General features: G+C 35.7%; 1 protein-coding gene across 2 annotated transcripts; it reads left to right on the top strand.

Moving 5' to 3' along the window:
• Positions 1-159: 159 nt before the first annotated feature.
• Positions 160-27,383, top strand: grip2a (glutamate receptor interacting protein 2a). Of its 2 annotated transcripts, XM_042761668.1 has the most exons (23): positions 161-936; positions 6,962-7,039; positions 8,879-9,014; positions 12,610-12,755; positions 13,003-13,089; positions 13,833-13,908; positions 14,754-14,899; positions 15,167-15,314; positions 15,918-16,072; positions 18,791-18,913; positions 19,821-19,991; positions 21,013-21,199; positions 22,139-22,284; positions 22,382-22,462; positions 22,628-22,691; positions 22,795-22,940; positions 23,039-23,183; positions 23,348-23,487; positions 23,626-23,817; positions 24,784-24,934; positions 26,446-26,586; positions 26,994-27,161; positions 27,237-27,383. In XM_042761668.1, the coding sequence occupies exons 1-22, from the start codon at positions 774-776 to the stop codon at positions 27,001-27,003; spliced, it is 2,832 nt and encodes a 943-aa protein (XP_042617602.1). In that variant the 5' UTR covers positions 161-773; the 3' UTR covers positions 27,004-27,161; positions 27,237-27,383. The 2 variants fall into 2 exon arrangements, with proteins under 2 accessions (XP_042617603.1, XP_042617602.1); XM_042761669.1 differs by lacking the exons at positions 26,446-26,586; positions 26,994-27,161; positions 27,237-27,383 and adding an exon at positions 26,170-26,436 and having other exon boundaries at positions 160-936.

Genomic DNA, 27,383 nt, shown 5'->3' with positions numbered 1-27,383 from the left:
AATGCAAATGTGCTTCAGAAGATTGACTAATGTTAACAAATGGAAGTGTTATGAAACCAATGTTTTGGCAAACATATTTTGTTAATTATGAACTGTGTGACAACCTGGTCTGCCTTATTAAAATGCCCTTGTCCTAAGAAAACAATTCTACTTTATACCTTTATGTTATATATTTGACATTTTAATTTGCACATTGACAGTTTGTATAATATAACAAAAAAGGATTAATTCATTGGACATTTGAATGAGATAGTACTAAATTGTGACAACTTGCCCCAGTCCCCTCTCCATATTATTGTATGATTACTATACATACAGTACCATGGTATTTAAACATCCAAATGAAAATATGGTTCTGTCATAGTAGTTTTGGTACTTTATTGTTAGTGTGGTGTCTCTCCTGTGGTTCTGGGAGCCTGTATCTCAGTAGCAGGCCGCTTCAGTCCATCTGTCTCATCTGTGAGCAGCCAATGCACACACTTGCACCCCATCGGTGTTATCAGCCCTTCCCACTGTATTTAACTGGATTTATTATTAACTCATACCCAAATTTTCATGACGTTACATTGAGGAGGGTGAAAAGTGATCAGCCTTGTTTCTTCGAAACCTTCATATCTGAGTAAGACACATGGATTTGCCACAGAAAATGAACAAAGAGCTCTTCCAGGATGAAGAGAAAGGGTAGAGGAGGAAGATAAGAAAGAAAGAGACCCGAAGCAAGACTAGGCTAAAGATCCGTGTGGTACGGGCCAGAGGAGAAGGAAAGAGGAGCCATGTGGCAAGTTAGTTGTTCTTTAAATCCTAAAGTGCTCCCAGACGGGGTCCCTGCATGGGCGACCATGAAGAAAGGACTGGTTGGAGGAGTCAAAGGGAAGAGGAAGGTGTTCTCGTTTTCTTTACGATGTCGGGTTGGAGTTATCAGAGGAAGGGTTAAAGGTAAGACATTAAAGAATGTGAATAAGGTGTGAGTGTGTGGTGATGTTTGTACAGGTAAAGGGTGAATTGTATCTGCAGGTGCTGTGTACTTCATGAACAGTCATGCTGAAGTTAATATGTGTGTAATTTTTTTCAAATAAATGTCAATTTATATATGTTTTTTTTTTCTTGACTGTGTGGGTCTGAGAAATGAATGCAAGATCTGTTGTCCTATGTCAGCTAAAGTGACCTGCAAAACACTGTTCAGCCACATGGGGGCTGTATAGTTTAAAATGACTTCAAATAATCTGCAGTGCTTTACAGTGAACCCACTCAGTATTTGTACTTTATTAATTTCACCGCATTAGATGACAGATTATCAGTTATTTTGATATTTTTTTTTTATTAATCATTTCACACTTTATTTGCTTAAAATGTGATATATTTTTTAATCACGTTGATTAGATGTATTACTATCATGACATGTGCTCATAAACTGAAACGTAAACTACCAGTCAAAATCTTTCAATAATTAAGATATTTTGAAATGTCTTTAGTCTCTTATGCTCACCAAGGCTGCATTTATACAGTAAGTTTATACTGCAAAATACAGTAAAAACAGTAATATTGTGAAAAATTATAAGAAAAGTTTTCTCTTTGAATATTTTAGTAATATTTCAGCATATTTCTTAGCAAAAAAAGATTACATTTTGAAAAAAAATATTATATTATCATATCACATTAAAAGGATTTCTGAAGGATCGTGTGACACTGAAGACTCAAAATCCAGCTTTGCAGCTATTAAACTGTCAGTGTGGTGTATTGACTGTATATTACGTGTTGTGTGTCATCTGTTGCTGGGGAGGAGCTTTTTTCGGGGGGTGTTACAGTATACCAGAGAAGAATGTGTGGTACAGTGTGTGTTGATGGGTTAGACAGGTGTTTGTCTCAGGCACATGCGGCTGTCAAGACAAAACTCTAGTAGTGGGTAAAATACCCCCACCAACCCCCAAAAATGAAATCTGAGAGCAGATTTGCACAGACTTGCTCTTAGTTTGTCCCTTTAAAGGCTAGCAAAGTGTATGTCTTTCATTCTGTGCATAAAATAGTAAAAGCCAGTTTTAACAACATAAGGAATAGATGCATATATTTGATTCTAAAATGCTAAATCTGTAGTAAAAAATTTGTAGTAGTAATGTTATAAATGTTTATAAAATATTTATTATTTTATTATGTAAGAAGAAAGAGAGCACATATATGTGTATATATATATATATGTGACAACAGTCAGTTATACAAATTAGTAGTCATTATATAAAACTATTTCATGTCAGAATGCCACCATTGTCCAATCAGAATCAAGCATTCCAGTTCCAGTTAATATTCACATCAGTATTAAGCTTGCAAACCATGGTACTAGGATTTTTCATGGTAATAACATTGAAGTACAAAGGAGTAAAAAAGTAATAGTACCTCGATGTTGTGATGGTATCAGATGGTACTTTGATCATAGCACTGAAAATCATGTACCATGGTATTTATAGCATTAGAAAAAAAGTACAGTGCTGGCATCATGGTACTAGTACTTTGAAATGCACCATGGTACTGAAATATTTTTTAATCATGTTTCATAGTGTGGCGGATCATGATGTTTGATTTGTCATGGTATTACCATAGTTTTAGTTGAAATACTATAAATAATATAGTACAGTAGATAAGTCAAATATATTAATATGCTATGCATCTATGTTCTATAAATTATATATTATCAGTACCGTGCTATTACCTGGTGCATCATTTTGTTTTCAAATTTTGATGACTGTGATTTGACGGTAATGAAACTACATTTACAAGGGATGTTTCACACTAGATGCTTGGTTGTAAAATGTCTCTTCTGCTTACCAAGGCTGCATTTATTTAATAAAAAAATACAGTAAAAAAGGTAATTTTGGGAAATATTATTGCAATTTAAAATATTTTTTTTCTATATTAATATACTTTAAAATGGACTTTATTTCTGTGATGCAAAGCTGAATTTTCAGCATCATTATTCCAGTCTTCAGTGTCACGTCGTCCTTCAAAAATCATTCTAACATGCTGATTTGGTCATCAAATTTTTATTTTTAATTTTTTTAATTACTATCAGTTGAAAACAGTTGTGCTGTTAATATAAACAGTTGCTTTAATATTTTTGTGGAAAGTGAGATATATTTTTTTCAGGATTCTTTAAATACATTTACCATGGTACAGTATAATGTTGCAAAGGCTGTTTCACACTAGATACTCCGCTGGCAAATGAAGGGAAACGAGGCATGTGAGAGGGAGACAGACAGGGAGGAGGAAGTGTTTGTGTGTGAGGGGGCTGAGAGAGTAGTGAGGGGGTTTGGCTGTGTGTGTGTGTGTGTGTGTGTGTGTGTGTTTAATATATACGTCTACATTTGCTTGCCAGTAGGAAGATACTCTCAGGCACAGAGTGCAAGACTGCGTGTGTGAACGGAGATGATTAATAGGCCAGTGCAGGAAGGAAGAGTGCATGTGAATGGCGAGAAGCTCAAGAAGTGAGGGAGGAGTGGCAGAAAGGAGGGAGGAGAGGAGAGAAGGGGCGAGTGTGTGTTCTGTCCGGGTCTGATCGCTGTCAAGCACTGGAGCGTTAAGATACATTCCCATACTGCAGCACTGTCATCGCTGGATAAACTACCATCTGCTTCTGCTCACGCTGCAAACGCAGGACTGAATCTGTGCGAGCGGATCACACGTGTTTCATGGATGACTGACAGGAGACTAGTTGCATGTGCAGAGGAGACCACGTTATGCTATTTGAAAAGATCAAACTGGAGTGGCACTGGAATGTCTCAGGAATAATCTAGTTCCAGCTATGCATTCATGGATTACACTCTGACAGTCGCTCACATGGACCTGCAGTAGAGATATATTTGATCTGCATATATTAATGTAAAAAACTGGAATTCTATATGATTTGTGTAGTCTGCCTGTATGGATTGAACATCATCTGTGCAACAGGAACAGCTATAGATAAAACCACCTGAGGTCGCTGAATGGATTCATCTAGTCTGTTTGATTCATTCTCTAAGGAATCCTAACTGAAGTTACACATGTAATGTAGCTTAATTGGATAGGTTAATTTAGCTAGTTCCTAAACGGATGTGAGGCAGAATGGAATTGTGATATTCCCATGATGCTGTGTGGTTTGAGGAGAGAGGGTCGCAACAACAGTGGTGAGTCATGTTGATCATTTTTCCACATTCGCACCTTTCTTTTTAAGAATATTATGTTGGGGTTGGTAAGATTTTTTAGTGTCTTTTTAAAATAGTCTCTTCTGTTCACCAAGGATGCATTTACCTAATCAAAAATACAGAAAAAAATTAATATTATTGAATATTATTACAATTTAAAATAACAGATTTCAATTTTCATAAATTTTAAAATCAGATTCCTGTGATGCAAAAGCTGAATTTTCATCATCATTACTCCAGTCTTCAGTGTCACATGATCTTCAGAAATCATTCTGCTCAAGGAACATTTCTTATTATTATCATTGTTGAAAACAATTGTGGTGCTTCATATTTTTGGGGAAACTGATACACTTTTTTCAGGATTCTTTGATTATTAGAAAGTTCAAATGATCAGTATTTTTTTTTTTAAATAGAAATATTTTGTAGCATTTTAAACATCTTTATTGTCACTTTTGGTTGATATAATGCGTCCTTGGATCTATCTATCTGGAGAATTGTTTTCATAACTACTTTCAAAAAGTACTGTGGTGGTATTATGGTACAATATGGTATCAGTTGGCATTTCATGGTACTTTGATATTTACCATGGAACCGAATGATAAATAGGGTCCACTATGTTCCTCTATGAAACTGTCTACGTATTTGGCTGGGGTAAAGAAGGCCCAGAAGTAACATTTTGTCCTGGGCCATGTGGTTTTTAGCTCCAGCCCTGCTGGTAAATGGAAAAGCCTGTTGAGAGCTGAGCAAGGGATGACAACTGGGGCCACTGTGGCCTCTATAAATAAAAGCCCAGGTCTGAAAATAGTCCCTGAGCTTCCATTTGCATTGTTAGAACATCATCCGTTTAACCTACATCAGGATTGGTGTTAACACAACCAGGGCCATCGGAGTGCTTTGCTCCAAATTAGCTTCAGAGTTTTAATAGACTTGGAAAATGAGTTATCATGACCCATAATGACAGCTTTACTCTGTTGTGACTTTCAGAGAAGCTGCTGTGTGTGTGAGATATATAACAATTATGTAACAATTACTGAATACTCATAGATGTGCTGTTTGTTGAGTGTTAAAGCAGTAGTGTGATGTTTTGAGCCTTTGAACTATTAAAGAAACAGTCCGGGTGATGTTGGTTTGTTTAATCTTTTGGCCTTAAGGGCAGCTGAACCATCTTTACTGACCAAAAGGAGATTTATGGGTTGTTAACACTCTGGAGGGACTAACACTTTGGGATTGGTTGACCTTTATTTGTTGAGAAACACACAAATTTCCTCTACATCAAGTTCTTATTATTTTCAATTTTAACACCGCTTGAGGTCAGTAATATTTTTTTGTAAAATAAAATTAACATTTTTATTCAGAAAGGGTGAGTGTCAGTAAAGACATTTATAATGTAACAAAAGATTTCTATTTCAAATAAATGCTGTTCTAGTGAACTTTCTACTCATCAGAAAATCCTCAGAATAAACACATCATGGTTTCCACAAAAATATGAAAAAGCACAACTGTTTTCAACATTGATAATAATAATAAATGTTTCTTGAGCAGCAAATCAACACATTAGATTGATGTCTGAAGGATCATGTGACACTGAAGACTGGAGTAATGATGCTGAAAATTCAGCTTTGCATCACTAACATAAATTACATTTTACAATATATTCAAATAGAAAACAGTCATTTTAAATTGTAATAATATTTCACAATATTACTGCTTTTAAATTATTTTTAATCAAATAAATGCAGACTTCTTTCAAAACATTAAGAACGGTTACATTTGAACGGTAGTGAACAGTCCAAGATTTCAAATTTCTAGGGTTAACAAACGTACATTATCAGACATGCAGATTGTGTACATTACTGGTTAAAGATCTGGACTTAAAACTGAAAGGATGTTAAGTTTAAAACCACCAAGTGACAAGCCTTGAGCTCTCAACATCATTTTAGGTTGCTCCAGTGGAACCATTCTAGTATCTGAAAGTTGCTTGAAGTGAAACTGTATTCGCAACCTATACTTCCATAATGTATCTTTCCAAATAACATAGGCGAGGACTTTCATTTAGTCCTATTTTTTTTTTTTAGAGTGAATCGATTTTCCTGTTATATAATTTTCAACTGCATACAAAATTTCCATCCATTTGGATTGCACAGTTTTTACGTAAACTAATAAACTGAATGTGATGTATATTTGTGAGTCATACATAAATGAAACTGGTAAGATTATGCACTCAAAAAGTATTAACATTTTTGCATTGACTTTATTTAAATAATATTTTCATAATGCATTTATTCAAATAGTTGAGGTTTAGCATAAATATGTTAATTTTTAAAACAATTAAATTTATTCAGTTAGAATATGTGAACCTGGTTAAAATATGGCTAGCTGTGGAACAAGTGATATTCAGTTAGTTAAAATGTGTGAGATTTAAGAAAAAAAGGATTTATTGATGATAAATATATGAACCTGGTTATGTATTTAAAACATAATTAGTTTATTATTAGTACTATCACAGACATCTTACATGTTTCATTTATGTATGACTGACAGATATGCATCAGATTACATTATCTTATGTTAAAACTGTGTTATCCAAATGGATGCAATTCAAAAACATAAATCTTAAATTTAGTTTTTTTTTTCACTGTTGGATCATAAAAAGTGTGTGTTGCATACCTAAATTATATGTTTGTTTTATTTAATTCTAAATGTTATTAAAAGCAAACAATCCAAGTCTGATTATTCAGTAAATTGCCTTTGTAACTCATTATCATAATTTATTTTATCATTTCATGTTTCAGATGATGTCCCATACACAAAGGGAAACAAAGATGCTGCAAGTGACAGCAGTGGCCTCAACAAGAGGAGTAGCATTGCTGGTAAGTTGGCATGTGAACCAACAGCACTTCATTCATTTCATTTTTGGATGAACTATTCCTTCAATGCTTGAAATGATGCTGTATCAGGTGTGTTTTGCTCTAGATTGAGTCTCTTTATCAAGGAGCTCTGTGAGTCTCAGCACACATACAGTGTCTCGTACATTACGGTAAAGAGTCTGTGATAATGCTGATATTTAATCTCTGCTGTAAACCCTCAGTCGCTCTCTCTGTTCTTTTCTTTTTATCCGCTGGGCTTGTGAAAAATCACGTCAGTTAATTAGTCTCTACTGATTTACCACACTGACACTCACGATCAGATGCTGTAGAGATTTAACAGCAGTGATGAGCGCTTTTCATTGCTGTGGCTGCATCATTAAAGCTCAGCATATAATTTATCTTCGTTTGGTCAAACTGAATAGAATATTCTCCTTAACGGTGTCCTCATAACCGTTATGAGTGGAAATTTATAGAATACAAAGTATTTGTAATTCTGTTTTCTTTAACTGAATATTTGTTGTTTGTGACAAAAATTCTAAATAATAAAAAAGTACATTTTGTTTTATAATAAAAATAAAACTGAACAAAAAAGAGAGAGATAACTCATAACTTTTATGCAAATAGTAAATATTTTTAAACATTTACACTTAGTAATTTCTTCGCATTAAAAACATAGTTCTTTATAAAATCTCGTTGAGCTATTTATTTTTATTCTGTCATAAATATTAGAGTAATTTGATTCTACATCCAAAATATCTTCTCCTTAATGGGTGCTCATAAACGTTTTTGGAATGCAAAATATTTTTGTATTTCTATTTTTCTTAAATTATATACAGTATTTGAAGTAATGAAAAAAGTGTGTACTATAAGTGAGATATTGTGTTTGTGACAAAGAAATACATGTAAAAATTAAAACAATTAAAATCATAAATTTTATTTTATCGTTACACACTATCATTCAAAATTCTGGCGAAAGTATTTATTTATTTATTTTTAAAGATATTAATAATTTTATTCAGAAAGGATGTTAAATTGATCAAAAATGACAGTAAAGACCTTTACATGGTTACAAAAGATTTATATGAAAAATCATTGAAAAAGATTGATAATATCAAGAACATTGATAATATTAAGAAATGTTTCTTGAGCAGCAAATCATTATATTAGAATGATTTCTGAAGATCATGTGAAACTGAAGACTGGAGTAATGATGCTGAAAATTCAGCTTTGCATCACAAGAATAAATTACATTTCAAAATACAAATTATTTTAAATTGTAATCATATTTTACTATATTTCTATTTTTACTATATTTTGATCACATAAATGCAGCCTTGGTGAGCATAAGACTACATTTAAAAATATTTAAAAAATCTTATCGACCCCAAACTTTTAAATGACATTAATGCAACTGAAGCTCTTTTAGGTTCCAAGTGTCTAATGTGAAAAGTTTAGCCAAATTGACCTAATTTGTCCTTTTTCTGTATATATAAAACAACAACAACAAAACACATCAGTAATAAGGAAACCATTTTTTTTAAATTAATTAATTATTATTATTTTTTACAATTCTTTGGACATGATTTGACATTTTAACTACATGACTTGGACACCTTTGTTTGCTTGCATAATGTGTAAATATATTTATTACACACAGTCTGTTATACTACCAGACTGCGATATTACCATCTGCCCTTCATGAAATGGTTAAATGAATCTGACTTCCATGTCACAATGCATGGCTACACAAGCTCCCCGGGGACCCACGGGTGAGTTACCTGCTGTGAAGGTCCGTGTGCTGGAGCTTGTGTGGTTATTGTGTGTGTGTTTGTGTATGCACAGATGAGCAGAGAGGTGTGACGACAGTGGAACTGATTAAAAAAGAGGGCACCAGTCTCGGCCTCACGATCTCCGGAGGTTGTGACAAGGATGGCAAGCCAAGAGTGTCGAACCTAAGACCAGGAGGTCTTGCGATCCGGTGAGAAACGGACGTGACACACACAAATGCATGCTGATCAGTGACTCAACTGCCAGTAGAACGTTTCATTGCTCAAAAGTTGCTCTTTCACAGCACAAACGACTTCATGGAGTACTCAGTTATGCTTCAGTGGGGTAACAGCTCTCCTAAAAATCAAATGGCTTTTAATTAATCTAATATGCTAATCGTAGATGTTATGTTTTGTATTTTTGTGTATTATGTGTGGGCTTTATGTATTATCTTGTAGTGTACAACACTTTTTGTTTTAATTGGTGCTTTATTATTATTACCTTTATTTAACCAGAATAAAACTCATTGAGATTAAAAATCTCTTTTCCAAGAGCGTCCTGGCCAAGATAGGCAGCAGCACAATTAACAAGATTACAAACATAAAAACATATAACATCAACATATAACAATTTGTACAAGTAATAAATAATTATAATTAATTATAAATATAAATAATATATAATAATTATAAATAAACTAAAAACTAAAACTAATACAGAGAAGACTTTGGTATCTTGGCAAATCTGAGCACAGTATAAGAGATTGTTGAGAGAGATCTCTGTGAGATTACTGCGTTTTTTCCCCAGAAGGAGAATCTTGAGAAGCATAAAATTTAAGGTTAAAAAAAAAGAAAAAAAAAGAGAAACCTTTCTATTAAAATAACCTCTGAAATGACTTTCCTTTTCCACTGATGTCATCAAGATGTCATCTTATTTTTTAACCCCTCCCCCCAATCACCTGACATTTTTAACCGCTAATTTCCAGTGGATTATGTAAAATCAATTGTTTTCTATGGTGAAAGATCTGGACTGCAGGCTGGCCATTTCAGTACCCGGATCCTTCTTCTACGCAGCCATGATGTTGTAATTGATGCAGTATGTGGTCTGGCATTGTCATGTTGGAAAATGCAAGGTCTTCCCTGAAAGAGACGACGTCTGGATGTGAGCATATGTTGTTCTAGAACTTGGATATACCTTCCAGCATTGATGGTGCCTTTCCAGATGTGTAAGCTGCCCATGCCACACGCACTCATGCAACCCCATACCATCAGAGATGCAGCTTCTGAACTGATTGCTGATAACAACTTGGGTTGTCCTTGTCCTCTTTAGTCCGGATGACATGGGGTCCCAGTTTTCCAAAAAGAACTTCAAATTTTGATTCGTCTGACCACAGAACAGTTTTCCACTTTGCCACAGTCCATTTTAAATGAGTCTTGGCCCAGAGAAAACACCTGCGCTTCTGGATCATGTTTAGATATGGCTTCTTTTTTGATCTATAGAGTTTTAGCCGGCAACGGCGAATGGCACGGTGGATTGTGTTCACGACAATGTTTTCTGGAAGTATTCCTGAGCCCATGTTGTGATTTCCATTTCAGTAGCATTCCTGTATGTGATGCAGTGCTGTCTAAGGGCCCGAAGATCACGGGCATCCAGTATGGTTTTCCGGCCTTGACCCTTACGCACAGAGATTGTTCCAGATTCTCTGAATCTTTGGATGATATTATGCACTGTAGATGATGATAACTTCAAACTCTTTGCAGTTTTTCTCTGAAAAACTCTTTCTGATATTGCTCCACTATTTTTCGCCGCAGCATTGGGGGAATTGGTGATCCTCTGCCCATCTTGACTTCTGAGAGACACTGCCACTCTGAGAGGCTCTTTTTATACCCAGTCATGTTGCAAATTGACCTAATAAGTTGCAAATTGGTCCTCCAGCTGTTCCTTTTATGTACATTTAACTTTTCCGGCCTCTTTATTGCTACCTGTCCCAACTTTTTTGTAATGTGTAGCTCTCATGAAATCCAAAATGAGCCAATATTTGGCATGACATTTCAAAATGTCCCACTTTCAACATTTGATATGTTATCTATATTCTATTGTGAATAAAATATAAGTTTATGGGATTTGTAAATTATTCCATTCCTTTTTTACTCACAATTTGTACAGTGTCCCAACTTTTTTGGAATCGGGTTTGTAAAAACTAATACAAAATATGAATCAAAAGTATAATAATATCTTAGTGATACTAAATCAACACAGTTGTAATGTGTACAACTTATTTACCAGAAAATATGTTAATAAAAATGACAAAAATGCAGTAAAATGACAAAAACTTTAAATGAAAATGGAAAATATAAAAATAAAAACTAAATCAAAATATTCATAAAAACTATAATAGTATCCCAGTGATGCTAAAATAGCACTGGTGTAGTGTGTGTGGTGCACCATGTTTACTCACACAGCTCTTTAATGTCAGGATCTGGGCTGTGTGTGTGTGTGTGTGTGTGTGTGTGTGTCTGTGTGTGAGACCTCAGGATGTGGGCAGCTCCATCACATCAGCCTCTAGTATGACAGGCTGATGCAGGCCTAATGTGACCGCTCTCTCTCTGTCACACACACACGAGGAAGATTTTAGTTGAATGGTTGCGCTGACCTGTAGGCAGCCGCAGGACTGATGTGCATGTTGCTGAATGCAGAGTTGCAAACGTTTGTTTTGCAGCCAGGTGATTTAAACTTGTGACCCTGTAGTTTACAGCTAATGGTTTTATCCGTTTCTGAAGCTCTAGCGCAGAGTGTGTAATTATTATGCGTGTTAATGTTGTCTAACTCTACTGCATAATTATGCAGAATCATGAAATGATGTGTTTTTGGTGTTTCGTTTTGCCTTCGGTTGTGTGCCTCATGTGTAAATGAACTACTTTTGTGTGTCGTCATTGTATCGGTTCCGAGCGTGTGCTGTTGTCTAAGTTAATGCTTACAGTCAAAATCCCAGCGCTGGCTTAAATCAGCTTCTACAACAGTACATGAGGAGTCAGCTCTGCTAACATCACACATGTATACACTCACACAGCGCACATACCTGCTGCACAACACACCTTTCAGCAGCAGATGCAGTTTGTTGATGATTGTGCAGACTTCATATCGGTGCAGCCATGTTATATGGAATAAATCTTGTGCTTTGGATTTAGATCTGTGAATGACATTAGAATCTTTTTAGTGATGTCATTACCAATTATAGATGTTCATACACTACCTTTCCGTATGTGATTGGTTTTTGAAAGATTTATTCATTTATTTGATCAAAAATACAGTAAAAACAGTAAATTGTTTTCTATTTTGATATGTTAAAATGTAATTTATTCCTGTGATGTAAAGCTGAATTTTCAGCATAATTTCATGATCCTGAAATCATTCTAACATGCTGAATTGATGCTCAAGAAACATTTCTGATTATTATCAATGTTGAAAACAGTTGTGTGGCTTAATATTTTTGTGGAAACTGATACATTTTTATAGGGTTTTTAATGAATAGAAAGTTCAAAAGAACATAATTTATTTGAAATAGAATTAAAGGGACAAATTCTAGGTTGCATACTATAAATGTGGCCTTTTTCATGTATTTGTAAAAGATAAATATCTGCCTGTAAGAATGTACTTTTACATTTATTAATTGAACCCATGACCGTGGCATTTCTAGTGCCATACAGACTGTTTCTGTACACTTTTTCCCAAACATATTAAACAGAAACACGTTACCAAAATGTATCACTGCATTGTTCAGTTTTCCATATGTGTCTGTGTGGCAGGAGTGACCAGCTCAATGTTGGGGACTACATTAAGTCAGTGAACGGCATAAACCTGTCCAAACTTAGACATGATGAGATCATTAGCATGCTGAAGAACATCGGTGAGCGTGTGGTGCTGGAGGTGGAGTACGAGCTGCCGCCATTCGGTACGGACACAAATACATTCACATTCACTCCAGTCTCTTGCTGAGTAAATGTTTGGGGTCGGTAAGATTTTAAGATGTTTTTGAAAGAAGTCTCTTATACTAGTATTTATTTTATTTTTTTTAGTACATTTCTAAAGTTCTTATGTGACAAATACATGCCATTAGTGTTTATGGTCTTGTTAAAGTAAAAATATTTCAGTCTGTATCCTCCTGTGACATTAACACAAGCTGTTCTCTGTGTGTTTAGCTCCTAGCAATCCCTGCAGCGTCATCTCTAAAACTATTGAAGTGTGCTTGGAAAAAGAAGGGAACAGCTTTGGCTTCGTTCTGAGAGGTACCGAACCACCATCAGACACCTTGAAATGTCTTTACATGAATATCTCACGTGTTTTTTACTATAAATTAATGAATTTATAAATTTAAAACAGAGGAAAATTACATCAATTATGATCTGAAATACACCTCTCTCTCTCTCTCTCTCTCTCTCTCTCTCTTTCTCTCTCTATAACTCTCTCTCTCTCTCTTTCTCTCTCTATAGGAATATATATATATATATATATATATTTAATTATATCACAAAGAATATTCCAGGTTCATTACAACAGTTTTTCCCAAAATGGGTTCATGAGGGAACTGCATGGGGGTTGTGCTAATAATTAATTTAATCATAAAAATGTCAAATTAAAATAAATTAATAATTTTCATATAAAAACATCTAACTTACTAAAGAAATGATTTTCTGTATGTCATGTGACCTCTAACTAACAGCAGAAAACAGTGAACATGTAAATGGTTTGTTGTATTATTGCAATATTAACTTAAAATCTCAGGGGATACTTAAAGAAAATATTTTAGATTTAAAATGACAAAACATTTCAGGAATTTCAGTTCTACTTCAGCACTGTAACTGTGTTTTTTTTGCTTTTTTTTAAATGATGGGGGAGGAGGAATTTTTTTTTTTGAATTTTTTTTGTGTTATTTTTTTGGGGGGCAGGAGTGTTTTTTTTTTTTGTTCTGCTTTTTTTTATTAATGGAGGTTGGCTTGACATGTCAGGTGTGTGTTTCACATGCTTTCAGGGGGCTTTCATGAGGACTGGCATAAGGCTCGTCCTCTAGTAGTGACCTACGTCAGGCCCGGCGGACCCGCAGATAGGTGAGACCATCATGACTCAAATCACTGGTGTGTGTGAGACATGAGGTCCTTTAGAACATCTCTGTTTGTTAATTAGCAGAATGTCTGAATCATCGTGAAGCTCTCTGCCTCTGTGTGTGTGTCACATCAGTGCTGTATGCATGCATTCGGTAGGTTATTTGGGTATATATTGGCGTTATATTAGTTATAGTTTTTGTGTATCTGTGTATGAGATGTTATGTATTTGGTGTAGATTATGGGAGCATTCTGTATGTTTTATGTGTGATCATTGAACCCTGTAAGCTGGTTCTGCAGGCACATGTTAACCGAAGCATAGGCTGATGACATTAGAATGAGTGAGAAGGGTAGAACACAGCCTGTAGCCCACACACACACACACACACACACACACAGAAGAGCAGACGAAACACATGCATATGAACACTTCCTGTTTCAACTTCTTGCTTTAATGTGAATTAGATGAGCATAATAACTACACTTACACAATGCATATTGTTCATGCAAAACAACACTTATATCAGTACCCCCAGTCTTTCACAATTCAGCAAAATCAGCAAAATGTTGCATTTTTGTGTTTCTGCGTAATTCGTCTCTACACACATTAATCTGATTAAGAAACATGCATGAGTGAGGCTTTTTAGTGTCATACACATGGTAAATGTGATATCCTAATTATAAAAATAAATCATACAATTTCCATGAAATGCTGGAAATTACACCACAAAATCAGTCATTTTGATCATAAGAAATCCTGGTTGGACTGTTTTATCTTAGCATTCACCTCTCATCTCTGTTACTGTCTTTTTATGTTTCCGTACGTCTCTCCATGTTTCTCCGTCTGTCAGAGAGGGTACCCTGCGAGCGGGCGACCGAGTGTTGAGCGTGAACGGTGTTGCTGTGAACAGACAGAAACATGCTGACGTTCTGACCCTGATCATGCAGAGCAGCCAGGAGGCTTTCTTCCTCATCGAGTACGACATCATGGTCATGGGTGAGCAGGCACACAGATGCACACGTGCACAGAGACATGCGCTTGAGTTTGCTTGTATGCACAGATACTCTCATGTGGCCTTAATTAGAGTAGAAACATATTCTACTTCCCTCTAGATTCCCAAAGCAACAATGTGATCTCTGTCTTTACACCTGGAAGGCGATCAGATTAAAGCTTCCTTCAGATATTTTGTACATATCTGAATTAAAATGTAATATCCCCTACTCTTTTCTGTCTCTCTCTGGTTCCGGCTTGACCTCATGGCAGACTCAGTCCAGAAGTCTTCTGGGCCGCTCCAGGTGGACATTGCACGCTCCGCAGGTTCAGTACTGGGACTAAGTCTCACTACCTCCATCTACAGGAACAAACAGGTCATTACAATCCAGAAAATCAAACCTGCTAGTGTTGCGGACAGGTGAGAACACCCAAAATGCATGCACAAATTTACAAGAGTGATGGATTGATAAATCAGCCAAGCAGATTCTTCTGTCAGTATGTGGTCAGTTGGTTGATATTTGATTTTTATCAGCAGCTTTATGGTTCCAAGATAAACCGACAGCCTCATACACCGATAATGCACATCTTACAGTCAAATATTTTTTGAGAATTTGTATCATTTTAAATAAATATTGTCTACAATAAATTAACATATATTTATTTTTATGTTTATATTATACGATATTATGTACTTTATGCTTTTTATTTTATACTGATTATAAGGTGCATTAATGTTTATAGTCCCTGTTAAATAAACAAGAAACTAAATAGTATAATATTTGCATCATATCTCCCATCATTCCCCTGCCTGATCTCAACAAGTATATTCTCACATAATCCTTTGTAAATAAACATATTTAGCTATTCTTTTCTCTTGCTGTCTCTTTTTTTCTTTACTCCACACCTTCCCATCTGCTGTGACTGTTTTCAGCCCCTTTCTTGCTTTGCTCCACACAAATGACTTTCTCACCTTGTTACCGCTGTCTGTTTCTCTCTTGCCGTCTTCCCCTATTTTCCTCAGATGTGGTGCTCTGCATGTGGGAGATATTCTCCTGGCTATAGATGGCATGAGCACAGAGCACTGCTCTCTGATGGAGGCTCAGCAGCTCCTGTCCAGCTCCTCAGAGCTCACCAAACTAGAGATCCTGACCGCTCAACACTGCTCACGTGACACAGGTCTGCAGACACTCACTGTCACACACAGCTCATAAACACCTCAAAGACCCATAGTGACTGATATTCACAAGCTTAGATAATCTAGACATGTCTGGTAGAAATTATTCACAAGCAGCTTTACTTTGGCTATGTTTGCAATAGCATAATTCCATACTCTTTGTTTTACTGGACATCATAGTTCATATGGAGAAAATAAGCAGCATACAGTTTGAAATGTTTAGTTTTGCATACTATTTTTATATTCTAAAAACAGTAGGCTGTAATCATTGTATACTGCGCAGTCAGCAGTACGCTTATGCATTTATCCAGACGGATTTTCCAAGGCATTAAAGCTCATATTTTAAATTCATATCCTATTCATGTTTACGATCCATATTTACAATATGTATTCAATTCACAGCTGCTCCTTTACACTTTCATCCTTACCAGATTCTTTCCTTGTCTCATCTTCATTTCTCCTTCTCTTCTCTATTTCTGTCTTTCTTTGACCTTTATTTGTGCCAGTGTCGGTTTGTAGTGTTTGTTGGTGTCCAGCTTTGGGCCACTTTCTTACAAAGATCATGAGTCATTCTTAATATGCAGAGCACTGCAGGCAAGACTTCCCCTACCCTACAGACACGAGTCCACACACACACACACACACACACACACACACACACACACACACACACACACACACACACACACACACACACACACACACACACACACACACACACACACACACACACACACACACACACACACCATGAGATCAGAGCCTTCACTCTGGCTTTACTATGTTACTAGAAAACTGCATTCTGACTGTATCATTGGATTTTCAAGAAATGTGATATGAACAGACGCACAGCAGTTATAAAGTGATTTGAACACCTGCATCCTCTTTAGCTCAGGCTTGAGCTCACTGGGCAGCTCATCTGTCAGAGATTAATCTCATATGTGGAGTCATTTTTCATGTGCACAGATTATATACTGCAGAACTGAAAACTGAGGAATGTACAGAAAGAAGTATCTTATGCTCACCAGTGCTGCATTTATTTGATTAAAAATACAGTAAAAACAGTAAAATATTATTACAATTTAAAGTAACTGTTTCCTATTTGAATATATTTTAAAATGTGATTCATTCCTGTGATGCAAAGCTGCATTTTCAGCAGCCATTATATTCTAGTCTTCAGTGTCACATGATCCTTCACTGATTTGCATCTGGTGGTGCTCATATATCATCCCAGAAGTGAACCTTTTTATTTTGGAATTTTAATACTGTTTTAAATAAAATATATGGCGTCTGATCTAAAAAATCATGAAACAGATTTCTTCTGGTTGATTCAGCAAGGTTAAGTTCATGTTTGCATTGCAATGTGGGATGCATTTCCCCCTCAGTGTGCTCTGTTGTACACAGCACATTTTGACATGCAGTACATCATCCATGCATACAGAAAAAATCAGTGTGCATGTAGCATACTGCGGAAGTATTGAATTATGGTGGTGTTTTTTTCTGATCATAATTTTATTTTACATTTTAGTAATTTCATATGCTTTTGTCATTTAGTTTTTGTAGTTTAAATATTTCTATTTAGCATTTTTTTTATTAATTCAGTTTAAGTTTTTTATAATTTTCATACTTCAAAGTAAAACAAAAAAAAAATTTAGTTTTTAAAATTTCTTTAAGTTCTATCTAAGTTCTTGAGATTTTTTTATAATATTTAGAATGAAAAATATTTAGGAAAACATTTTATTTCAGCTTTATTAAAACATTTTTTTAAATAGTTTTAATTAACAATACTGTTGACACATCTGTCAGTGAAAACACACATTCCATGATATTGTGAATATGTTTTTATGTATTTTCTATATTTTCTAATTTTCTGAATCCTGTATGACCTACTATGTAATTAATATTAACTGTGATCTATTTTATGATTCATCAGACTTCCAAGAGTTTAGATGTTTTTACACATTAAAAAATGCTAAATAAACATGTATTTGTTTATTTATTATATTTTATATGAATACCTGTATGACCAACTATATTTGCCAGGATGTGTAATGTTCAGCCATATCAGCAGGTTCAGGGTATGTCTGATTAAAAAGTTTGAGGCTTATTTTGAAAGCATGACTATTTTTCCTCCTTTGTCACAGCTTAGTATTTAGGATTAAGAAGAAAAATAGTTGCAATAGCTGCTTATAAGACAGCAGAGTAATACAAAGAAAAGCAAGGCACAGGAGCTCTTTGAAGTGCAGATTTATCTCTGTCTAAACAGCTGGTCTGATGAGCGTGGCACGATGCATGCCTAATTAAGCATCGTTAGTGACACAGCTGCTTAGTGTCACAAGGAACCGTTTGTCAGAATCCAAAACAATGTCTTCTTTCTTTCTTGCAGAGCATTTGTTCTAATCGTGAGTGAAGAGAGAGTTTTAAGATGGTTCTTCCATTGCTGTCAGCCTTACTAGAGCTGGCCCGGAAATGTAAGAGAGAGAAAAAGAAATGGCAGGAATAAATGTGCTGTGTGTGAAGGAGCGAACGAAACGCGTGGCTGTGAGCAGCGTCTCTGATTCGGCCCTGTGAATGTCAGTGATCAGTGAAGCAGTGTGGATCAGTCCACATCAGATCTTTCTGCAGGCACATATCAGCCTAAGTGCTGTAACATAAGCTTGTTTTCGGCAGAAATAACCCATTTACCGCCCATTTTGTGTGTGTCTGTGTTTTCCCTGCAGTGCATGTCCAGAGGAGTAGTCAGCGTCAGTGGGACTCTAGTGACAACTGCCTCAGCGCTCCTCCACCTTTCCAAAAAACGTCCTCGGCCTGGAGTCACACCACCCCTACACCCTCACACCGATGTGAGTGTCCCCTGTGTGCACGTCTCCATAATGAACTGTGCATTAAATATAGAAACGAGATGTAATGATGCAGTTTCAAGCATATCATTAAGCATTTTAATGCTCAACTATTTTTGTAGCACATGCATACTGTTCACAGGGTGCAAATTGTCTGTATGAGTGGAATACCTGATGACCTACTGTAGTGCTTTTGCCAGAAATGTGCTGCATTTGACAGAGCACACCGTGTGGAAAACTGTATCCCACAATACAATGCGCAACTGCACTTGATTTCCTGTGTGGCAGATTTATTGGAAGTAATATCATCCGTGAATGAGTTTTTCTTTTTCATTTTTTTTCTTTTTCTTTTTTTAATCTATATTCATGTTTTTATTTACATTTTTCATTGTTTATTTATATTTAATTTTTCTTTTCTATTTCTTCTTATTCATATTTACCTGTTTATATTCTTTCTTTTTTTCATTTATTCATTTTTATTTACATATTCTTTTATATTTTTTTAAATTTTTATTCATTTTTTACTTTATTTTCATTATTCATGATCTTTCTTTCATTAATTTTTTTCAATTTCATTTACATATTGACTTATATTATTATTTATTTTCATTTATACATTTTTATATACTTATTGTTTTAATCTTTTTATTAATGTTTTTTTTTTTACAATTTTCAGACAAAGTCAAGGCATATATTTATTTGCATTCCAGTTTTTGCAAACTGTGCTGTTTTAAAGCAGTTTTGCAGTCATTTAAATACTGACTAAACTGATTAAAAATCATATTGCTATAATTAAACTGGCCTTCACTCTGGTTGCATACTAACGGTATGTTAGTATTCCATTCATTCCACATTTAGCCATAAGCCAATTACACAGGGTAGTTCCAGCTTTGACTCTTTGCTCCTCCAGCTGTGACGACTGGCATCTCTGCAAACACATCAGGCTTTCACAGTTACAGCTGTGGCACCCAGTCGACGTACCCCAACACGTACCCCAGCAGCACCCTGCCCTCTTACCCATCCAGCCCTCGCTGCACCGCCACCAAGAGGAGACAGAGGAGAAGAGACCACAAGAGCTCCTGTGAGCGCATTCATATACAGATTTATGTCACATCTCATTTCGTTTTATGTCCAGTTTAGTATAGCTGTCTCTCATTTAATATTACTGTTTCTGACATCTAGACAAAAAGAGAAAAACGATTTACATGAAAATAATAAGGTTACATACAGAACATACATAATATGAAACGGATACAGTATTCCAGCAGTCTTTAACAGTGTTTGTCATTGTAAAATATCTCAGTCGTTGATTTTCAACTCAAAAATTTGCTTTAAAATTATAAAAGAGAAATTTGGAATTTCAGTTAATTTTATTCATAAATAAATTCGCTTAGACTTTCTTTAAAAAAAAAATATTCTCCAGTTGCCCTCAGAAATGCATCTCAAAGCCAAACACTATTTGGTGAGTCACCTATAGTATAATTTGATTGTAGTTAATCAATTAATCATTTTAAAAGTGAAATATTGTAGTTATGGTCAGGTTGGGAAACACTAAAATCGAATATATTTTCTGTATTAATATCACTCATGAACTATATTACTTTGAGAAAGAAGAGTTATTTGTTTATTATTATTATTATTATTGAATATATTATATACTGAATAGTTTTTTTTTAATCATAATGTTATTGCAGAATGTAAAAGAAATTAAAATAATATATATTTTTTTTAATATTAATAATAATGCTGATAATATCCAGTATAATAAGAGTGACACTAAAGTAGCCGATATACTTTCTATATTAATGCCCCAAGTTGCTAGTCATAGCTAATAAACAATATTACTTTGGAAGAATTGTTTGTTTGTTTATCTACAGTATTTATCTATCATTATTAATTAATCATCACTGTTTATTTAATATTTTAATTGTTGAATAATGTCTTACAGTGCTGTTAAAGATTTAAAAAGAAAAACACAATAAAATAAAAGAAACTCAATCAGTGTTTTTGACCTGTGATAAAGGGTTTTTAGCTCCACTTTGCATTATTGTATGTCAAATAATTATTTAATCTTATTAAACATATGAACCATTCTCTCTCAGTGTCTCTGGCGACGAGTACAGTGGGTGCCGGTGGTCAGGTGGTGCATATAGAAACCAGTGAGGTGCTTCTGAGAGGAGATCCTCTTACTGGATTCGGCCTGCAGTTACAGGGGGGAGTGTTTGCTACTGAACCGCTGTCAGCACCTGCCTGTGTTCACCTTATAGAGCCTGACACACCTGCTGAAAGGTGAGAGGACGCCGCTGCTCCCAGCTGTCAAACTGTAGACATGATGGATGCTGAAGCCATTGTCTAGTACATTTAGTGTCTTTGGAGAGATGTATGTACATGTGTACACACACACACACACACACACACACACACACACACACACACACACACACACACGAGCCTTACAGCATGAGAGAAAGCTGAGACACTGATTTGGCCCAGTATCAAGATCACCTGTGACAGCTTGCTTCAGGATTGTAGATGTTACTGTACAGTCCCAGGTTTGCAAACCTGAAACATTTATCAAAATACAAACCAACAACCGGATATACAACCACAGATATATATTGAATCTGTTTAATACAATAATTCAATTTTTAAATAAATTCTGTTCTTTCTATTCATCAAAGAATCCTAAAACAACTGTGTTCAACGTTGATAGTAGTAATAGTAATGGCTGCTGAAAATTCAGCTTTGCATCATAGGAATACATTTTAAAATCCATTGAAATATAAACGTGATTTTAAATTGTAATATTTCACAAAATAGTTTTTACTGTATTTTGATCAAATAAATGCAGACTTGTTGAGCATAAAAGAATGAAATTTTTTCTTTGATTTGTTTCGATGACGATCGTTCATTCTGTTATCATCATCTTTATATATTATCGTTATTATTATAAAATATTTTAAATATTGAATAGTGTCTTATAATGTTTTGCAGAATTAAAAAAAAAGGTAATTTGCAACTTTTTAACTTACAATTCTGACTTTTTTCTACCAGAATTTTCTATTCTGTGGCAGAAACACTAATCGAGTTTATATCCTTAAAAAAAGGTTAGAATTGATAGAAGTCATAATTGTGAGAGAAAAAGTCACCTTTTTTTCCCCAATTCTGCAACATATTGACACGTGTCTGTGTTTATTTGAATGTGTGCCATATAGTTTTGCTTTCCAGGTGTGGGGTGTTACAAATTGGAGACAGAATTCTTTCCATTAATGGAATTCCCACTGAGGATGGAACACTGGAAGAGGCCAATCAGCTGCTCCGAGATGCAGCACTGGCCAATAAGGTCATACTGGAGGTGGAGTTTGATGTTGCAGGTACAAAGAAAGATCAGTGATTCAACTTGATTTTAAATGTGATCTGAACACACAGCCACAGGTTTTATATGTATATTTATGTGTGTGTATCTCACAGAATCAGTGATTCCCAGCAGTGGCACATTTCAGGTTAAGTTGCCCAAGAGACGTGGAGTGGAGCTGGGCATTACGATCAGCGGTGAGAGACGACCAAAAGGGGGCGCTGTTGACCTAGAATACTTAATACAGATCAAATGCACCTAGATTTCAACTCTTTCTATTTAATATCAAATTTAAGTTGGTAATTGCATTAAATTATGTTGCAAAATAAAGAACTCTACTACAAATGAATTCTAATTTGCAGTGAGCAAGAAGCCAGGAAAACCTTTGATCATCTCTGAGATACAGAGAGGCAGTATTGCACACAGGTAAACCATCAATACAACATATTACAACAATTAATTTGATAAACCTTCTTTGACATGAAAAACTGATTGATAGATATTGATGTGAAATGGCATTTTATAATAGAATAGGAACCCTGGAGCCAGGTGATCGCCTGCTGGCCATTGATAATGTTCGGCTGGATAATTGTGGGATGGATGAGGCCATGATGGTCCTCCAGCAGGCCGAGGGGATGGTCAAACTGCGGATTCAGAAAGATGAAGACAACCTGGGTGAGTGTGTTTGTTTGTGCGTGTTAACTCTTTAAAAAAGAAATGGTGATTCTCATTTGTACTGGGGATATTTTAACTTGTGTATTTGTTTATTGCAGATGAATTAGAGTCGTCCGGGTCAGTAATATTCACAGTAGAGCTCAAGAGACACGGAGGTCCTCTTGGAATCACCATTTCAGGCACTGAAGAGCCCTTCAACCCCATCCTGATCTCCAGCCTGACCCGCAACGGCCTCGCGCACAGGTGCACACAAACCCTCACCATCTCATCCAGTGTTTCATGCAGAAGTACATGAATAATACATACTCAAACCTGCATGTTTCATAACACACATCTTTTGACATCTTGAGCAGCAGGCTCACGTGTTATATCTAGTGGACAGTGTGTTAGTGTTTTTATGTGTAAAGGACTGGTGCTCTTCATATCGGTGACCGTGTTTTGGCCATCAATAACATGAGTCTCAAGGGAAAGCCTCTGAGCGAGGCCATCCACCTGCTGCAGACCGCCGGAGACACGGTTACGCTCAAGATCAAGAAGCGATCTGAACGTAAGTGTCAGAATTTAGACCTGTGTGTGTTCTGGAGAAGTGCATGCAAACATTTCCGACATGTTATCCACTAAGAAAAGCATCTTCATGAATAATGCATCGGTGCTTGTCCTCCTGACCCACATCTGTCTTTTCCAGCACTTTTGGAGTCGGACAGGAGCAGCCCGTCCAGGACGGCCTCGTGCGTCAGTGACATGGAAGACGATCGCTCAGATTCTCTCAGGAGAGGAAAATACTCTGAACTTCACCGCCTGACCACACCGCCCAGTCTGGATTCAGCCATGGACTCGTGGGATAGTTCGGCCTTAGATGCCGGCTACGGAAGTCAAGGTGCGGAAGATGATGACAAACATAATTGAATGTTAACATGGGCTGAAACTTAAGGTCAGTGAGGGTTAATTAACTCATTAGGACATTAATCAAGTGGGCGAGAGGGTTCAGAAAAGATGACTGTGCCTGGATTGCGATTTGTCCTAAGAGTTTTCTTTTATTGAGGTCAGTGAAAAAGCCTTGGAAAATTAAGGAGATGGACACGGTTTCCAGGTCCCAGAAAAATATTAAACCAAACCTGCCCAAAAAGAAAGAAAACTAGCTCATATTTCCCCACATCCAGTCACAGTTTACAGCTGCAGGATTCCCATAAAATAAAATATTTTAGTTTTGTTTTATTATTATTATTTGGATAATTTTAGCTACACTAGTTTATATATAGTTTGTGCTTATCTAAATATTCAGTTTTTTATACATCATATATATGGAATAAAATACTCAATAGATAGATACTCTTAATTCTTTTACTCTTTCTTTGATTGTAATTGTCTGTTTTATATTTTTTGAAGCACTTTGCATAATCAGTTGTTTAAAATGCGAGATAGAAATAGTCTTTTAGCTAGTTATGCATACTGTTCTTTTACTTCCCCAATTCCCTTTAAAAATCATCTGTCTTCATACAGGGAATTAAAATCCTGTCTGATATTTTAAATGACCTTTTGCCAGCCGCCATCCATTAAAAGTATCCAAAAACCCACATCCCACAGTTGTGTAATTTTTTTCTGTGATGGCAATTTTAAAATAGCCCAATTGGCAACACTGGAGATTATTCACCCAAAAATTTTCAAGCAACTTTTTTTTTATAGTCACCAGATGCTTTCAAGTTCCAAAAGGACCATAAAAGATCCATAAATACAGGACACTATATTCCTTATAGTCGTTATTTCTGGAAATTCTTCCCCTTCATCATAGCTCTCAAATCTATCTCGTGTTTGGACATAATCAAACCTAAACTTTTATTTTCAGGTGTCTATATTCATAGGGCGTCTGATTTCACTCTTCATCCCAGTGACTGGAGACAGACCAATCACAGGAGCCCACTGATCTCCAGAAGACACGCCCACCGTCCTACAATGTATGATGGGAGGCTGGGCGAGGAGGATTGGACATACTCTGGGTGAGAGTTAATTTAGGGACATTGGGACAGTACTTTTTTGTTTTAATCTTAGAGATACTAGTCAGGAACTAGGAGGTTAAGAAGCATAACAGCTGATTTCTTTATGAGAAGGACACTTGTGCATAAGAACATTTCTTGCTTGTTTTTTAGTTTTGGTTGCTAACACAAAATCATGTGGCTGTTTCTCTTGCTTTGTCAATTATTATTTTCCATGTATGTGCACTTAAGAATGAAACATACAGGTGAATCTCATGAAACATTTCCAGGTCATAATTCAAAGATACATTATTTAAATTGTAACACATTTATACATCAGTTGTATCATTAGTATTACAACATTTTACAAGATTATGATTTTTGGACTTTTTTTAATTTTATTTTTTATCATAGCAAAATATGTACTCTTTCCGTTAAAAAAAATTGGGGTCAGTAAGATTTTTTTAATGTTATGATCACCAAGTCTGCATTTATTTAAGTAAAAATATTGAAATGTTATTACAATTGTTACAATACTTTTTAAAATGTAATTTATTCCTGTGATGCGCAGCTGTATTTTCAGCATCATTACTCCAGTCTTCAGTGTCACATGATCTTCAGAAATCATTCTGATATGCGGATTTGCTTCTCAAGAAACATTTCTGATTATTATCAATGTTGAACACAGTTGTGCTGCTTCATATTTTTATGGAAAGTGATACATTCTTTGATGAATATAAAGTCCAAAAGAACAGCATTTATTTGAAACTGAAATCTTTTGAAACATTATAAATGACTTTACTGGCACTTTTGATCAATTTAATGCATGTCTGCATAATAAAAGTAAAAAAAAAAAAAAAAATTAATACTTAAGTAATGTTTGACCCCAAACTTTTGGGTGTATGGTAATGTGTATTTATATGTATATAAACTTATTTAGATGAAGTAAACTAAAGTAACTAAAAGTGACAACAGCAAGTACTAAAAAAATTGCACTTAAATGGAAATTCATCTGTATGTATGTAAGCGATTAATGTTCCGTAATACAGGTATACATTTTTTTACCGTATGAGATTCACCCATATTTAAGTTAGACAATTTGTTGGTGATTTTGATGATCCAGTGGAAAGTGTATGGCCTTTCTTTGTAAATCCTTTATGGCATACACTTTTTCTGTTGCAGTTTTGCAGAAACCACTGGCCTGTTTGCTTCCACTGTCTCTGTATGCTCCTACACTTCTCTTTTCTATTTTTTCTCAGGTTTTCTGTCTCTCGTCTGCCTTACTAATCATCCGTGGGCCACTCGCTGTCATCCGCCCTTGTCTGCTTCTTTTTTATCATTTTATTCTTTTATCGCCAGGAATTAGTTCACGGCCTCTTTGGACACATCTGTGTGTGTTACTCGTTCTCTAACCGCCGCTTTTGTTATAGCACAGTGTACAGTGACTGTATTAATCATGCCATACAGTACAGTTTTATAAAGAGAGAGAGAGAGAGCTCCGTTTCCAATAGTACACCTGGCCTTACATTACCCAGGTTGCTTTGCATTGACACAGATCTGTCAGCCCCGCACGCTGTCACAGCCACAGCAATACAGACGCTCAGGAGAACTATTGGTCACAAGCTCTTCAGGACCTGGAGACCTGCGGCCAGTCGGAAATCCTGCGGGAACTTGAGGTGAATCAACACTTTATATACAGTCTATGTGCTTAGATTGTTAAATCATCATGTTTTGGCTTTCTAGCCGCTCCCAGTTAGTTACGTAGAGGTGGGCAACATGACCAAAATCTATACCATGATAGAAGTAATTCTCAACAAAAATCTGTACCAAGATAAAATGACTTTTTAAATAAAATCTTTACCAAGATAAGTATTTTTTTTTAACCTTTATTAAGTCTTTAGTATAAGTAATCAGCATATTAGAATGATTTCATGAAGTATCATGTGACACTGAAGACTGGAGTAATGATGCCAATTTACAACATTTAAATCTCAGCAAATGCATCATTCATGTTAGTCCTGCATGTCTTTCCAAATCAAATGTGGTGCAGTTTGTATTGGAGTGTGTTTTAATTCTTTCGTAGGCTACTATAATGTCAGGCAGCACACTGAGTTTAGGAGAAGACGGCGAGAAGCAAAATGAAAGCAGGACCAACGCTCTTGCATTGAGCCCAGAGAGGACCTCACAGAACACAGCTGTACCGGAAGACATGCAGGACACCAGCCCATCAATGCCATTAGAGCTTCATAAGGTAATGTTCACTTTCCCAGCGGCTGAAATCACAACTGAATGACTGTTTGATCCTCATCGTCTCTCTCCGTCTCAGATCTGTGTACAGAAGGATGCTGACCGCAGGGATTTTGGGTTCAGCCTGTCGGACAGTCTGCTGGAAAAGGGTGTTTATGTGAACATGATCCGTCCGGGTGGGCCTGCGGACAAAGCTGGGTTACGCCCATATGATCGTATTCTACAG

This window comes from Cyprinus carpio, chromosome A8, assembly GCF_018340385.1.
Source record: "Cyprinus carpio isolate SPL01 chromosome A8, ASM1834038v1, whole genome shotgun sequence".
NCBI lineage: Eukaryota > Metazoa > Chordata > Actinopteri > Cypriniformes > Cyprinidae > Cyprinus > Cyprinus carpio.
The sequence above is the reverse complement of the archived record's forward strand: the minus strand, read 5'-3'. Positions and strand labels throughout refer to the sequence as shown.

Coding starts and splice junctions, on each gene's coding strand:
- grip2a (XM_042761668.1), top strand. CDS start 774: ATGTGGCAAGTTAGTTGTTCTTTAAATCCTAAAGTGCTCCCAGACGGG. Junction 22,941..23,038: donor GAAAGATGAAGACAACCTGG/GTGAGTGTGTTT, acceptor TGTTTATTGCAG/ATGAATTAGAGTCGTCCGGG. Junction 23,488..23,625: donor GATCAAGAAGCGATCTGAAC/GTAAGTGTCAGA, acceptor TGTCTTTTCCAG/CACTTTTGGAGTCGGACAGG.